Source organism: Stegodyphus dumicola, chromosome 2 (genome assembly GCF_044657685.1).
Source record: "Stegodyphus dumicola isolate Sdum_Otavi_A_Nest chromosome 2, ASM4465768v1".
NCBI classification, from domain to species: Eukaryota; Metazoa; Arthropoda; class Arachnida; order Araneae; family Eresidae; genus Stegodyphus; species Stegodyphus dumicola.
The window spans coordinates 232,710,316-232,727,235 of NC_140769.1; the positions used below are offsets into that span (position 1 = coordinate 232,710,316).

General features: G+C 28.8%; 1 protein-coding gene across 1 annotated transcript in view; it reads right to left on the reverse strand.

Moving 5' to 3' along the window:
- Positions 1 to 5,557: 5,557 nt before the first annotated feature.
- Cdk1 (Cyclin-dependent kinase 1) overlaps positions 5,558 to 16,920 on the reverse strand; it is a 53,335-nt gene continuing 41,972 nt past the window's right edge. Inside the window, exons 6-7 of the mRNA XM_085811895.1 lie at positions 7,408 to 7,549; positions 5,558 to 6,601 (exon numbers count right to left, since the gene is read on the reverse strand). Of these exons, the coding sequence (XP_085668021.1) occupies positions 6,482 to 6,601; positions 7,408 to 7,549 (262 nt within the window). The 3' untranslated portion in view covers positions 5,558 to 6,481. The remainder of the gene's footprint in view (positions 6,602 to 7,407; positions 7,550 to 16,920) is intronic.

Below are 16,920 nucleotides of genomic sequence, written 5' to 3' on the forward strand. Positions count from 1 at the left end.
CACAATCTACCCAACTGAATTTTTTTTAACATCGAATCACATGAGGCAGAGCAGATGCTCCAGCTCAGTTGCTGAGTCACACTATTTGAGTTACACCATCTGTTCTATAATGACAAGTAAAGGGGATTTTTTGGTGGGCGTACCTAAGTCCTCAAAGATGTTGCTTTACATTGTAATCTCTACATATAATAAAACAAAGAGTCTGTCTGTGTGTGTCTTTCGTTCGCGCTACGCTTAAGCTAATAGACCCATGGCTATGAAATTTGGTACAAAGGTACATCTAGACAAGAGCCAGTGCACCTCGAAGCGATTTTTTCAAAATTCCAATTCAAATTTTTATTATTTTATGTTTTGTGACGAAATCGCGTCATTTTGAGACATAATGGGCTATAGGAAAGCGAGATTTTACTCTACATGCTCCATTTTCACATCGTCATGAAACGTAGGCACTTGGCTATTTTGCGAACTTAAAATAAATTTCGTTTTTCAATAAATCGATTAAATACAAATTTATTTAACAAAGTGAGCTTAACACCTTTTCAACGGCATTTTTTCTAAAAAAGTTTATTTTCTTTGATTTTCGGACACGTTAAACTTTTATCCTTGCGACTGCTTTTACAAAAAGAATTTTGGGAAAATGATAATATTTTGTATTTAAAAAAAAAAAAAAAATTAAATGAAGCTTCTGAGTTAACTTCTCACATCTATAAAAATGTGATTTTGGCAACAATTTTCCTTTCTTATTGTTGTTGATAGATTTTTGATGAAATCAAAGAGTTGGTCTAACGTAACGTAGACCAACTCTTTGATTTGTAATGGTTCAACTCTTTGAAATGAGCAATAAATAACATAAAAGAATACAAAAAACAACTTTGGTAGACGGTTGCATGGATTTTTGGCGATTTGCATTGGTGCAGTTTTTATAATCATCAGCCATCTTGAAAAATGCTGTTTTTACGTATTTTACGCATATAGTAAGGTATTAGAAACTTTAAAAAAATAAATGTCGTTTAAAATAATGGATTAATTTTTTGTTGAAAACATTTTTTAAGATGGCTGGCAAATGTAAATAAATACATTTACATTCGAGGAAAACCACAAACAATGGTTTTCCTCGAAGCGACAATGTAACATTTTTCTTTGAAAAATGCATCATACTAGTTAAGGATTCAAAGCTATGAGTAAATAAAGCAGTTTATAAATTGATATTTACTTAATTAACGTAATGATTTTGCATCATTTTGAATAGTTTCTTTCTTTTAGAAATATGGGTTTGGCAACAATTTTTCATCGTATTTCTTATGTCACTGTTTTTAAGAGATTGGCATATTTCATTGTGATTTTTTTATATATATAATACATTTTTATTGTTGTTTTTGATAAAGTTGTTCTGCAGAGTAAAATTGTGCACAGAATTTTGTTTTTTGAGTTTTTTTCATGTTATTTTTTGCTTATTTCACTGTTTATAAGATATTGAAAAGTTTTGCATGATTTTTTTTTCTTCTATGGAAAGTTGGTTAATTTTTTTATTAGGGTAATTAATATTTGTATTAAGGGATATAGCTTATTTCATTGTAATTTTTGGTGCTACTTTCGTAGACAGTTGCACGAATTTTGGTGATTTTTCTTTTGGCGAGTAGTATGACTTATGGTAAACCCATTGCTGGATAAGTTATTTATAGTAACCGATACTTTGTTGTCATTTTATTTTAAAAATAATGCGTTTTATTATGCATAAATTCCGTGTTTTAAATATTAAAAATCAATTTAATTTTGCATTTTTATTTGAAATAAAAATTTTGCTGTTTATAATATTTTATATAATTTTATGTTGTGGATGATGTAATCAATGATGTCACCTTACTTAAAAAGTAATTGGTTTTATTAATATCTATAAATTTAATCTAATGTTTTAAACATTATTTATGGCTGTTAAATATTATAATACAATTTTATTTTGCATTTGTTTTAAAAATGATTATTTAAATAATTTTAATTCTATATGTGATGTAATCAGCTCCCTGATTGGTTACTGAATATTTGTGCATTACCGCGCCATTTTAAAATTTTATTATTCATCTCTTCGAATTCCTCAGATTTCAAATGGAATGGATATGTCCATTTCGAAGATGAATGTTGTTATTGGTAATTACCAAGAATTATTGGTATCGGAATAAAAAAATTGCCTTTTGAGACCTTATTTTGGCCAACCTGGCTTTCCTAATCAAAGATTTATTTATAAATTGTTAACAGCATCAGAGGAAATTTATTTTAAATTTTTGGAGAAAACCTCGTTAATTGCTTCTTCAATGAAGTGCGAGAGATGTGGATCACAGATGAAGATCGTTAGATCTTTTTTCTTTGTGGTACTTATCAAATATACGACAGGTAAAATACTTTAAAAAATGTAAGTACATAATTCTCTTTTACTTTATAATTGTATACTTCAACTTTTATTAAAAAATTAGTACAATGTTTTCAAAAATTCCTGAGATATTTATTGCCACATACGTTTTAATGTTAAATAATTAAATCTTATAAAACTTATTTTAAAGTATTTAAGTAATATTTTAATTCTTTTAAATGTTGGTATGATGTTTTTAATTCGATATTCAATTTAAGTAATACTTTAATCCAATTAAATGTTGGCGCAATGTTTTTATAGCGGTGTTTTTATTCTATTATATGAAAGTAATAATTTACCCTTACTTTAGCATTTTATATTCTTAGTAAATGTGTTTATTTACATTTGCCAGCCATCTTAAAAAACAACGTTTTCAACAAAAAATTAATCCATTATTTTTAATGATATTTATTTTTTTAAAGTTTCTAATACTTTACTATATGTGTAAAATACGTAAAAACAGCATTTTTCAAGATTGCTGATGACTATAAAAACCGCACCAATGCAAATCACCAAAAAATCCGTGCAACCGTCTGTAGGGTTTATATTTATTTTAACTAACATTTATTTTAAGTTTAAACTATCTTTCCTGTCAAGCCTTACCCCCTGGAATTGCCAATGCCAGAGTATGTAAATTTTAGTAGAACGCGCAAGGATTCAAATTGTCACCAGAAGTAATCTGAGTTAAATAGAAGGGAAACGAGTTCGAAAGTGTGCTTTCTTGCTTCACGAGCGTGGAGGTGGCTAGTTAGAAATTGAAGAACCACGCGTTTCGGCCTGTGTGCTTGCCTCGGCAGATTGTTAATCTTTCAACGTAATATTCAGAAGTTTGCTGAATTATCAGCGGTATTTTAGAACGTGGTGAGGTTAGTTATGTTTAGAGAGCCTCGTAGTTAGTCACTTGTTACTATTCTTTTCTTAGTTTCTTATTTTACCGCCGGGTCGGTGTAGTTTGTGAGCGTCAAGAGCACGCATTTGTAATTTCTGAAGTTGAATAAAAAGGGATTTAAACCCTTCTCAAGACTTTGTCTACTTTCCAGTTCTTAGCAGTCACCACTATTGTTGCGTGCAGGTTGGAAGCGCGCAACATTACACGTCTACCAAAGTTGTTTTTTGTATACTTTTATGTTATTTATTGCTCATTTCACTGTTTTTAAGATATTGCAAAGTTTTGAGTGATTTTTTTAGGAAACAAAGTTCTTAACCTCCTTTATACCATTTGAGTTCTTACGATTTTGCAAAGGGAAGTTGGTTAATTTATTTATTAGGATAATTAATATTTGTATTAAGGGATATTGCTTATTTCATTGTAATTTTGTTATACATAATAACTTTTTTTTATGAAGTTTTTCTGCAGAGTAAAATTCTATGCAGTTTTTAAATTTAACGTTTAATGTTCCCTTCAGCCATTTTTCCGGTATATTTAAAGGCCAGACGAAGGCTGGCAGCGAAGCTGCTGGTTCAAGAAATAAAACAGGCTTGAAAAGCATTTTGTCATAACTACAAAATTAACTTCTTCAAAATAATCTTTGATTAAATAACATTTAATGGCCCTTGTTTTCTAATATTGAAACATACATACAAATTTAGTCTTAGCCATATCACATTATAACTAGAATTTAAACTTAATAATATTTTTCCTTTTCACACACACAAAATAAACAAATAAAATTTCCAGATTTATCATTGAAACATTATAGTTAACCAAGAAAGCTTTTTCGACCTAAAAAAATAATAATAAATAAATAAATAAAATAATGATAAAATATATAAACAGACATACTTCTGGAACATCAAAAATCAGATATTCATGTAGGTTTTTATCTATGTGTGCTTTCCTCTAAATCCCATTTTTTTTGGGAGGGAGGGATTACTGTATGCACTTTAGTCATAGAACCGTATTGGTGGTATAGCTGAGATTAAATTGAGATATTATGGTAAATTAAAACACATTTTGGAATGTAATTCAATGCATAGCTGTTTAGATGGATAACACTTTAATTTACATTCTCTTTTTCTGTCCTTGCAATATTACTCCTACACTTCATTACCTTGCAAGAACAGGACAGGCTTAAAGGGAAACATTAATAAAAAAGGTTGGGAACCACCAATTTATGGCAAATGGATCGTGCAGGTATAGATTATTTTCAGAACACTATGTTATTACAACGATTTTGTTTTCTTTTGGCTTGTGTTAGATTTGATAACATTGGATTACAGGTACTCACAGGTTATTGGAATTCCATGCCATTTACCTTTAAACCTAAAAGAAAATTCATTTTTTGATCTTAATATAATTAAATCTTTTAAGATTGAAAAGATTCATGACTGAAAAGATTTTACACAAGAAGACAAATGAGAGAAATAACTGCAGATTATTAATTCAGAATTTTCCAAAGGCAAAAAATTAATTCCAAGTTGTAAAACGTATTAAATTAATTAATTATACAATATTTTTGCCTTAACAATAATCAGGTGTTAAATACTTATTTCAGAGCAAAATTTAAAGACAATATCATTTTTTTAACAGGAACATTAAATCACTTGAAAGTAGTAAATACACCTATTTTTAAATAACCTGAAAATCAAATGCTAGGAATGCAATATTAAAAATTTGAAAATAAGTTTAATTTAGTTATACAAAATTAAAGATGGTTTAGAGGATAATTATTAAAGATCTGATACCATAAATTAAGTAAGCGAATAAATTCCAAATTTTATATCTTGTCTACATGTATTACCTCGATCGCATCTACATGCATTCAATGTCTGTCTTATTATTATGTTTGAAATTACAACTGCTTAGCTGCTTATAAGACATAATTCATAATGGTTGTAAATTAGCACACATAAAAAATTTTCAAATGTGAACTTAAGTGTATGAATTAAATGAAGCATGAAAGATATTTCTTATCTGTGGCAGTAATAATTACAGTTTCTATCCAGAAAAATGTCTAGTTAAATTTAATTAGAACACAGAGCTACTTTATTAATTCGTTATGCTCAATATACATAACACTAAAATTTCTATGAATTTCCCCACAGAATTCATAAAAGTATATAAATTTGCAAAATTATTTGATTATGCTCAACATGTACAGTACTCAAGTTTCTATTAATTTCCCCATAGAATCGATCAAAGAAGAATACATAGAACATTTTCTCATAAGATCCACCCATGAGAACAGATATTTTATTAATTATGCTTAACACACAGTACTACAGATTTGATACATTTTCTCACTGAATACACCAATGAAGACTAATTTAATAAAAAAAAATTTTTTTAATATGTTCTACAGCAATGAAATCAGATATTTCACATCATATTTTCAATTTCATACAGCATTCATTGATGAGAATATAACTCAGTATGTTCAAATTGTTAAGATATTTTATGCCATTTATATGTCCTTTACTAATTTTACATGTAATTTTCAGTGTTATACTCCAAGAAAAACATTTTTTGACTGATGCTATATATTTTCAAAGTGTTTTCATATAAACAGAGAAAGCTGTATTTTCACCAATGAGGAAAATTGCACACTTAACTATTTTAATAATGAATTAAACCAAATAATATAAAAAGCATTTAAGCCAACTGATTGGGCAAACTAATTTAAAGCTTTTTTCAATAGATAATATAATTCGTTCAAATTTAAATAATTTCAGTCATATATGATAAGAATATCTCAATCTTTTCCCATTTTTCCATGAAAATAAATTCTTATGTTGTATTCAAGGTTACTTAAAAAAATTTTTTTAATTAATAAATGAAAAGCAGCAGAATGTTGAGATGATTCAGTTCAGAAAATGTCTAAAATTATACTCTCAACAGGAATCAAAAATATACATTTCATTAATCCAGTGAAAATAATGTTCCGTTCTGGATCATTCTACAAAAATATTTATTAAAAGTCTGTTGGGTGTAGTATACAAATGTGCATTTATAATACTTATTTTCTTGTTTATACAATGACTTAAATACAGATATGTATAATGCAGATACAGCACATCATGGTACCTGAAACAAGAATAGATATTTCAGCAAATGAGCACCATTAAATTATATGATTTTCAAAAAACAGTTTCAGGGCTGTAAAACGGAAGGGAAGATTTATCAAAGTCATCAAAGTACTCATGCTGCAAAGCTTCTTTGGCAGATATTCGTTCACCTGGATTGTAGACTAACATCTCCTAAAAATTAAATAAAAGGCATTAAAACAAAATAAAGTATACAAGCAATTAGGCATACTAACATATATAATAAAAAGTACTGATAAAATATAGAAAATTAACTAATTACACAATAATAAAAATAACAAATGTACATTATACATATATTTATACCAGACTATTTATTTAGTAAAACTGATCAGATCAGTGGAGAATATTAAAAATGCATATAAACATATTAACTGATATAATGAACATCCAAGATGAAGTGGATTTAATACATATTGTACATATTTGCAAAATGATTAATACCGTGATAACATGCTTGTTTTACAGTACTGTTTGCTTAACTGATAGAGGCAAACACAAGGGCTATATACCTGAAGTAAGGAAGGGATGCCCTCACCCCTAGTGTAAACAGACTTATGACTGAAACACCATAAGATTGTACACATTAACGAGTTTATGCACATGAAATCTTTTGATAATTATAAATTTGGAAACTGTTCTCAACTGAAAATTTTGCACAATATCCATCGTTCAGTGTAAACCTCTAGCTTATTTAATTCATTTCAAAACATGTTGCAGAAACACATTATAAATATGCATAAAATTTATAATTATGTTTTCTCTAAAGTGGTCAAACTTTTAAATAAATGTACATTTTTTTTTTTTTTTTTTTTTTCAGATTCAATTGCTTTGTCTTACGGCTGATAAATTTGTCAAAATGAATTCTTAATTATAATGAATATAAATAAAATTACAAACTCTGAAGAAAATAAGAAAAATGAAAATGGCATTTTCACAAAATTCAGTGTTGTTCATACTTCCAAAAGGGCTTGGCCTGCACTTCCTAATCGTGTTGTCAACACAGATAATGATTTACTTTTCCAGTTTGGAAATGATGTTTTAAAGTCAGGCAGTTGAGTCACACCTGGCCACATATCTTCTGTTGGAGTACCCATAGTTCTGAGACAGGCATGAAATATAAATAAAAAGCAAATTAGCATAGCATTTGAAATTTCTTAACTAGAAGATTATTTAAGATACATGGCATGATAAGTTTACTATATAAGATACATGCATGAAATAGATTCTAGATAAAAAGTCCTTTTCTACTTTTTTTTTAAATAATTTTTTCTCTTAACTATTTCATCTGGTAGTAAAGTGATTATGATCCAATTTCCATTTATTTTATACTGTATTAAGATGCAGAACGAGCAATTAATCAACTTCTCTGAAAAAATTATGTGACTAAAATGTTATAAATTATTCACTTCCCCCCCCATTTTTTAATTTGTGAGTAGATTATGATTGGTTAGCAGTTTAATTACAGCAAAACATCTAAAAGGCTATTTTCCTTTGATGCCTGCATCAAAAAATTCTTTAAGATACCTTGGATTTTGCAGAACACATATAATAATAAATTTTGAAAAATACATATAATAATAAAATTTTATAAAACACATATAATTTTTTAAAACGTCAGGGAGTCTGAAATGAAATTACCTATGTTCCACGGTGTTAGCTTCTTAGTTGTTCAGGTAGGCTATTTTCATCAAATAAATGAAAGAATTTTCAATTTCCTATATTATATTTTCTTACGTCTATTTTACACAGGAATTACAATCACATTTATTTTTTTCAGAAAATAAAGAATGGAATAAAAAACACTTTAGCTGTTGTTCTCAGCGTCTTAATATCAGTTTTATTTAAAAAACTCTCATTTTAATGGTATCTTTATACAATCAATAATTCTAATTTCAATGAATAAAGTTTATCATAAACATAAGGTAACTGAAATTTAACATAGACTATTTAAAGTTTCACTAAAAACAACCTTATTTAATTCTGAAATTAATCAAGATTACAGTACTTTTAATCAGAAAAAAAAATGAATAAAATATTCCTCCCCCCCTATTTACATGATAATCCTAAATATCACAAACTTGGTTTAAAACTAAGCATTCTTATTTAAGTTAATTTTTTTTTTAATTGCCGAAATTTTAAACGTATATATATATATAATCTTAAATTCACTTAGTGCGAAATCAAGTTATTCTACTACTTGCGCAATAGCTGCAAAGTAAGTTAATAATAATTTATTTATTAAAGAACTATTGATTATGTTATCTCCTAAGATTAATTTTAGTAGAATTATCTAAAAAGAGTGAATTCATAGTTAGTAAGTTTAATTCCGAAAATTGTTTTAAAGTAACTTAAATGTAAACTGTTAAAAATGTTTAACGGGGACTTGAATTAAATCATGAATAACAAAATTTCAATTGTAATGAGAAATTAAATTTAAATAAAAAATTAAAAGCAAGTAATTAAATTAAAAGCTAATTCAATTTTGAGTGAAAAGCAATTTATGCAATAAAATTGATAAATTACTTGAGTAATTGTCCCCCGAAACCCTCGTGTTTATGCATTTTAAAACTACTTGTAAAAATTAAACACTGGAAATAGGCATTATGAAATAGAACTCAAAGTTGAAATAAACATTAGAAAATGACGAAATATAAGAAATATAATGCAATCTTTGCAAAAACAAATAAAAAAATAATAATTTAAATTTAAAATATATATATTAAGAAAAGGGAATGTACATGAAGATATAAAAGGCAAAGCATTAATTAACTTGCATTCTTTCTAGTGGAAAGTGGGCAAAGTGTTCTCTTCGCGTCTTACTCAGAACAGGAGTTGGTTTGTTCCCCTTGAAAAGTCAACCAATTTCCGATCAATGGCAATGATTACTTGCTTTTAATTTTTATTTAATTTCTTTTTACAATTGAAATTTTGTTATTCATGATTTAATTCAAGTCCCCGTTAAACATTTTTAACAATTTACATTCAAGTTACTTTAAAACAATTTTCGGAATTAAACTTACTAACTATGAATTCACTTTTTTTAGATAATTCTACTAAAATTAATCTTAGGAGATAATATAATCAATATTTCTTTAGTAAATATATATATATATATATATATATATATATATATATATATATAACATATACAGTTGTAAATTATCAGTTAGTCATATTTTGCTAAATATAAGGAAAAAAACTGTTTTGAAGAGGACAGAACTCTCCTAAATTTAAAAGCAAAATGAATTAAGTACAGTACAAGGCCCATTTTCAAATTTTGCCAACATATGCTGCCCCAGAAGAAAAGAAAGAAAATTCAAGATAAATTATGCTTACAGTTTAATTTGAGCAATGCATTGCATATAGATGACTATAAATATAATTCTACAAGTCAAAACATATAAAAACAATTGAAATGTTTTAGATAGAAATCTCAAAATGTGTGATCGTAGGCAAAAATGCCTGTCTCTTCCATGTTATTCAAACTCTTTGTTTTGTAACTTAATTTATTTTTTTAAATAAAGAAGTTTAATTATTTTAAATATGAACTATTAGTGTGTTATATTTATTATAAAAATTAATTATACAAGTTTTTTCATTTAACAAATCAATAGAAAAGTCATTTGTCTTCCACTTCATGTCAAGTCCCATTACTTTGAGATCATTTTATCCAAAATTAGTTTGTAAATCTGTCTAAAAGGGGCAGTACATAATCAGCGACATAGGCAAACTATTCAAGCTAAGTTTGACTACTTTGAATATGTACTGCCCCCTTTAGGCAAATTTACAAATTAATTGGGGGTAAAACAATCTCAAGGTAATGGACTTGACATGATGCGGAAGACAAATTATTTTTATTGATTTGATAAAATTGTGTCTAAAAATTTTCAATTGATTTTTTTATATTTTAAATTGTAGAAATATATTGATAGTCATTTTATGCAATGCATTGCTCAAACTAAACTTTAAATATTAATTTATCTTGAATTTTCTTCTGGGACAGCATATGTCAGCAAAATCTGAAAATGGGCCACAATTTGTTTTGAAAGAACAAAAATGATCAGTTAATGTTACTTTCGTTTTGTCACTGCATTGCACAGAAATATAGTTCAATGTTATTTGCTTTGGATTATCGTGAAATGCTTCATATGTTTATATCCTGCAGTCAACTGATGCCTGAGAAATCCCCCCCCCCCAAAAGAGAAAAAAAGTGAGCAAGTAAAGAAGAAGCAACAACATACCACTAGGAACATTGGTTTTGGCAGTTTAAAAAATCATATTAATTGAGTGTGCAAAAGAAGATGGTAAAGTTTAAAATTACTTACATGCTCAAATAGGGTGATTTACTTATATTAACTGTTTTAGATACAGATTTTTATGGCAGGTACCACAGTTGATGATTACATGTAATGCAAAATAATTGATTTCACTAAATAACACAGGAAGTTATATTTTTATTTGTGCATTAAATTTTATTTAACATAAAACTGCAAAAAAATGTGCTCGCTTGTAAAAACTAAAAAATTATTAAATTATTTTAAAAAATTCTCACAGGGCATTATCATATTCCCAATTTCCAGTTAAAAAAAGAGAGATAGATAATTAAGTTTTTTTGTATTTATTTCAGATGAAAAATTTCCTTTATAAAAATCAACTAGGAAAAAACTGGATTTATCCAGATTCTATAATATTTCCATCCAGCTATTAAATATTATTTCATATAAAACTGAGGAAAATGTACTTGCTTATAAAAACTGCAGCTCTAAAAAAATTTTTCGCAAGGGTTTATCATATCCCCACTTTTCTGTTAAAAAAAAAAAGAGTGAGATTGAAAGAGAATTACAATTTTTCTTAAAAAGAAAGTTTTTATCTAGAAAAAATTGGCTTTATCCAAATTGTTTTAAAGCATACAAAGAAAAGTAATATTTAAACCCCAAAAAAATTTTCTTTAACTCTGAAACAATCTCCCCCCCCCCAATGTTACTAAGATTTAATTCCAACATTGCACGCATACGTACAATATTTCTAAACCAGCTGATTTCCCCCTTATATTGAAAACCTTTCTTTATACCCTGAAGTACACCTATATTTCCGACCTGATTTGATTTGGGATAAACTTCAGTTACTCAAACTTCATTATTATTTTTTTAAATTTTGCATTATGCACTTTGTTTTGATATGTTGTACTAGACTTTCATATCCCTCAAAGCCACACACTTCCCCTCCCCAAAAAAGAAAAAAATCTTAACGAATGCCGCGAATTTCAATTCCCAGAGTTTTCAACATTTCTTCCTATATAATCCAAAACCTCAAGCGAGATGTACGGTTTAAAGCAGTTATTTTAATTTGTTTCTCAAAGATTTACTCTTTAACTATTGCGCTAGTTAGTTTTTTTAAGGGCTGTGTCATGCATTGACTTGCACGGGCTGAAAACCAAGGAGCTCCTTGCGGAAAACAGCGCCTGATCCTTCGTAAACAAGCGCAGAATGTAGCTGGAAACTACCGACAACTGCGCAACTTATTCCCCCCCCCCCCATGTGGAGAAGACGGAAGCGCTTGCGATCATCGCTGGCAAAACAAACGATCACAGCCTTTTTACGCAGGACATACGAAATAGGAAATATTAATTAAATCTGCTACAATATTGAAACAAAATTTGTATCGAGTGATGATTTATAACAGACGCTCCAAGAAATGAAAATTTTAAACAAAAATACTCTTGGGCACAGTTGAGCATTCAAAATTTTAGTTAAATTTTTCTGTTACGAGTACCTTTGCAACTGTAATTTAAATAGCTTTATCCTCCCTTCAAAAGTTTTGTATTTATTAGACGCTAACCGCGGTAAGAGTGAATGCGCAGACGCTTGTGCGCATATGTAATAGCGTTTGAACTCCGAATGTTTGTTTTGATTGTCGTGGCTGAGTAAGTATGGATAAGCAGATACTAATTGTGGACCAGAAACGGAAAAATGATTTCAGTTACATGAAGTCTGTTAAAAGGGCTCGCAAAACTATTAACTTAGAACAAAAACTTGACATTATTATGCGTTCAGAACAAGGTGGTTCAGCGGCTGACATCGCAAGAGCTTTAGGATTACCACCATCAACGGTACGAACTATATTAAGCAATTCAGCCAAAATTAAAGAATTTTCAAGAATTGCAACTCCTTTAGAGACAGTGCGTCTCGTGCGTAACAGAAATTCTGTAATGGTGGAGATGGAGCGTTTTCTTACATTGTGGTATGAAAATGAAATTCAAAATGAACGAACAGTTAGTTTAGAGCGGTTTCAACTCAAAGCCTTGGATATTTATAAGAATTTGACTAAAGATATGGCAGATGCTGAACCTTTCAGTGCTAGTCGAGGCTGGTTCAATCGATATAAAAAACGTGCTAATTTACACAACATTACAATAAGTAATGAAATATGTGCTGCAGATACTGAAGCAGCCAGTGTTTTTATATCAACTTTTAATATGATTATTGCTGAAGGTGGCTACACCCCTCAGCAGATCTTCAATGTAGATGAAACAGGTTTGTTTTGGAAACGAATGCCAGCTAAAACTTACATTCCAAAAGAAGAACAATCTATGCCAGCCTTTGATATAGCAAAAGACCGTTTAATGCTTTTGCTTGGTGGAAATGCTTTGGGTGATTTTAAATTAAAACCACTTGTTGTATATCACTCAGAAAATCCAAGGGCACTAAAGTGTTATCCAAAAGATAAGTTACCAGTCATATGGAAGACCCATAAGAGAGCTCAAATTACACAATTAATTTTTAGTGATTGGTTTACAGGTTATTTTTGTCCTGCTGTTGAACAATACTGTCGAAAAAATAATCTAGCTAATAAAGCATTACTTGTTATTGACAGTGCACCCTATCATCCAACTTCTCTTGATGACCTTAGTGATAATGTTAAAGTAATTTACATGCCTCCAAGCATAAATTCAATTTTGCAGCCTATGGATCAGGAAATCATTAAAACTTTCAAAGCATATTATTTGCATAGAACTTTTTCCCAGGCTATGGCAGCAACAGAAAGCGGTTCCGCAGAAACCATCAAAGAATTCTGGAAAGCATATGACATTAAAAAGGCCATTGGCAACATAGCAGATGCATGGAATGACATCAAATCTTCTACCATGAATAGGACATGGGAAAAACTGTATCCAGCATGTATACATAACTATGAAGAATTTGAAGATAGAGTTGAACAAATTCAAGAGAACATTGTTGAAATCGGAAAAGACCTTGGCCTAAGAGAAATAGATAATAATGATGTTGAAGAACTACTAGATTCTCACAATGAAGAATTAACAAATGATGATTTTCTTCAGTTAGAAAAACAAAGGGCTTTAGAAGATTCTGAAGATGAAAATGAAGAAATAAATCCCATTAGAGCATTAACTACAACAATGTTGAAAGAAGCTATGAAACACTTGGAAACAGCTATGGCTATTTATAAAGAAAATGATCCAGATTCTGAAAGGAGTTCGTATGTGTGTAGAACTATAGAAGATGCTGTATCATCTTACAGACAATTATATAGAGAAAAAAAGAAAACTAATTCTCAGCAATCTCTTATCAAATTTTATACAAATCCTTCAGAATTTTTAGACTTTGAATGTCATCCTCCAGCCTCATCAGAATCCGAAAACTCTGATTATACTCTCATTATTCCAAAAAAAGAAATATCACCACCTGCAAGCCCATCAGATGATACTGTATAAGAGACATTGAAATCCCCCCTACACATACACTTCTTTAACATCATTTCTGAAAGCAATTATTTCTTTAACCAGCAGAAAAACTTTTCACATCATTGTGATATATTTACAAACTAGAATATCTTTAATCATAACATACCAGACTGCCTTAACATTGAGTAACAAAATCAAATTACATAAAAACTAGAACTATGTAATCCTTAAATACGATTTTTATAAATTTATAGGGGAAATTACATTCCCTACAAATACGGAAAAATACCGTTAAACTATCTAGTAATATTGTTCCTAAGTATAAGGTACTTAAGCACTACCTTCACAATTCAATATATTAAAACTCTTAAATAACTAAGAATATATATTATGAAATGAAATTATTATATGATAAATCAGATTACAATAATGAAATTAATGTTAAATTTTTGATTAATAAGCTGTTTATCATTAATAGAACATAGTTAATTTTCCCAAAACAAAATGAAATTAAAAAAATCTATATGCAAGGCAATAAATCACTAAAGAAGAATTTCTTGTGCCTTTAGAAACATACATCCATATTCATCTGGAAAATTTGCTCCAATGTGAATGGAACTGATAACTTTTTGCATTTTTTAGATAAAGAGTACATTTCAATTCTCAAGTTTGCTGTAATTCACTTTTTTAATCTTTAAAGGCACACTATACACATATTATTTGCTGCATAGCTGAAATTAGAGTCTAATTTTATAAAAGTGATAAAAACTTATATTTTCAGCAATCACAACAAATGTATTTTCAGTGCATAAATAACATGTTTGGATCATAACAGCACCATGTATGGTAGTGATACTTTTAATGTTATGAGCCTATATGTAGTCAGAAAAATCAATCTGCATGAGGTATAAATACATATTTGTTGTTCTTGCAGAACCATTCAGTATATCTGAAAGCTCACATATTCAATAATAACAATGCTTGCATCTTTGCACTCATGGATAGCAGATATATTTCATTTATGAAACATGTAAACACTATTTTGATATTACATAAATCATCAGATAACTTTTTAACAATTTAATTTTTACATGAAAGCATGTGAATAAGGTATTTGTCATACTACAGCATGTGTTCCTTCTCAACTGGGGAAAAAGTGAATTTTTCTAATACAATGCAAATACACCATTTTTGACATACCACCTTATTTGCTTAAATATTCATTTACTGAAAAAATAATGATGAATAATCCCCGCACAAAATTAAACTTTTCCTAGACACTAGAAAAAACAACACATACAAGTAGCGTAATTTTGCAATACAACTCTGAGGTGAACAGTTATCTATCGAGTTACAGTTTAGAACCCTATAAATCACAAATACAAGTACTATCTTTGAAAAAATAATACAAGGTATAATATCACACATTTTAATTTCGAGTCATGAAAATTATTTCAATTTTGGCATACTATTTTCAGGCAATTAGGTTATAATTGTCTAGTGCCGCCACCTTGTGGCAGAGAGCTAAGATATCTGTTGTAACAGTTTCATTTTATGAAAGCTTCTGAATTCCATCTTCAGAGATATTTCTGATTTCGTAACCATTTTTTTACACCCAGCATGACCACAATTTCATACAGAACACTTCTTGCAGACACTTTTTAAAATAATGTTGAAATCATAAAGCATGATGATGAGCGACAAAGTGGGTAATCATCCAGCATTAATGATAAGCTAGTGCAAAAGGTATGAGAAAATTGACGTTTTATGATTTCGTCATTATGTATGAAATTTTGTTAAGCTTCAAGAAGTATTCTACAGAATGCTTTAATTATCAGAAACTGTGCCCGGCTATGGATACCAAGAATGATTATCAAATCATATGGCAGATTTCTGTGACAATGGCTTCAGAAGCTGGTCACACAATATGATAAATGTTTTAATGAAATGGAAAGTAGATTAAGGTTCAGGCTTTCACATAAAATTGTTAAAAAATTGACCTTGCATTGATGCAATATCAAAATGACACTTAAAACAAATGCCTCATACATATTTTATAGTTTATGGTATAGTAAAACTCCATATCTGAACTAAAAAGAATCATATTCATCTGGAATACCTGAGTTGACCTTTTTATCTAAGCTAAATATGTACTACTTACAGTTATCCAAGCAAGGGATTTTTCAATTATTTTGTTTTAAGTTATGATATAGTATGCAATCTACTGCTTTTAGTTAGTTATTTTTAAGATGGTGCCACTAAATTGGTTATTTTAATCATTTCTTTTTCCTGCACTATTGCACAGTCGAATATAAAAGTTATTGAATTTTTTATTCTATGAAACCATTGAAATTTAAATTTTATAGAATTTTGTCAGAACTTTCATTTTTTGGAACTGTCTTTGAACTTTGTCAGTCCTACAGGTGGTATTAATACTCATACAACGGAGTCCTGCTAGAGGTTTTTGAAGCTAAAGATTCTTCATAACATGCAGTGTATTACATCAGAAATGCTTCCGTATTATCTCAGAGAAGCATGGTGGCTATCATTAATAAAAGTGATGATTATTTTTTTTGCCATGCTGGGTAACTAAATGACACATAAAAAACACCCTTTTTAGTACTACTCCTGCTTTTGTTTTATAAAATTAGAATTAAAAAGTTATTAGGCTAATTAATTGATGGAATTATTTTTACTTCTGTTTTCTTAACTTTTGTAGTTATTTTCATATTTAAAATTAGTGTTTTTGTAATCCACCTAAAAAATA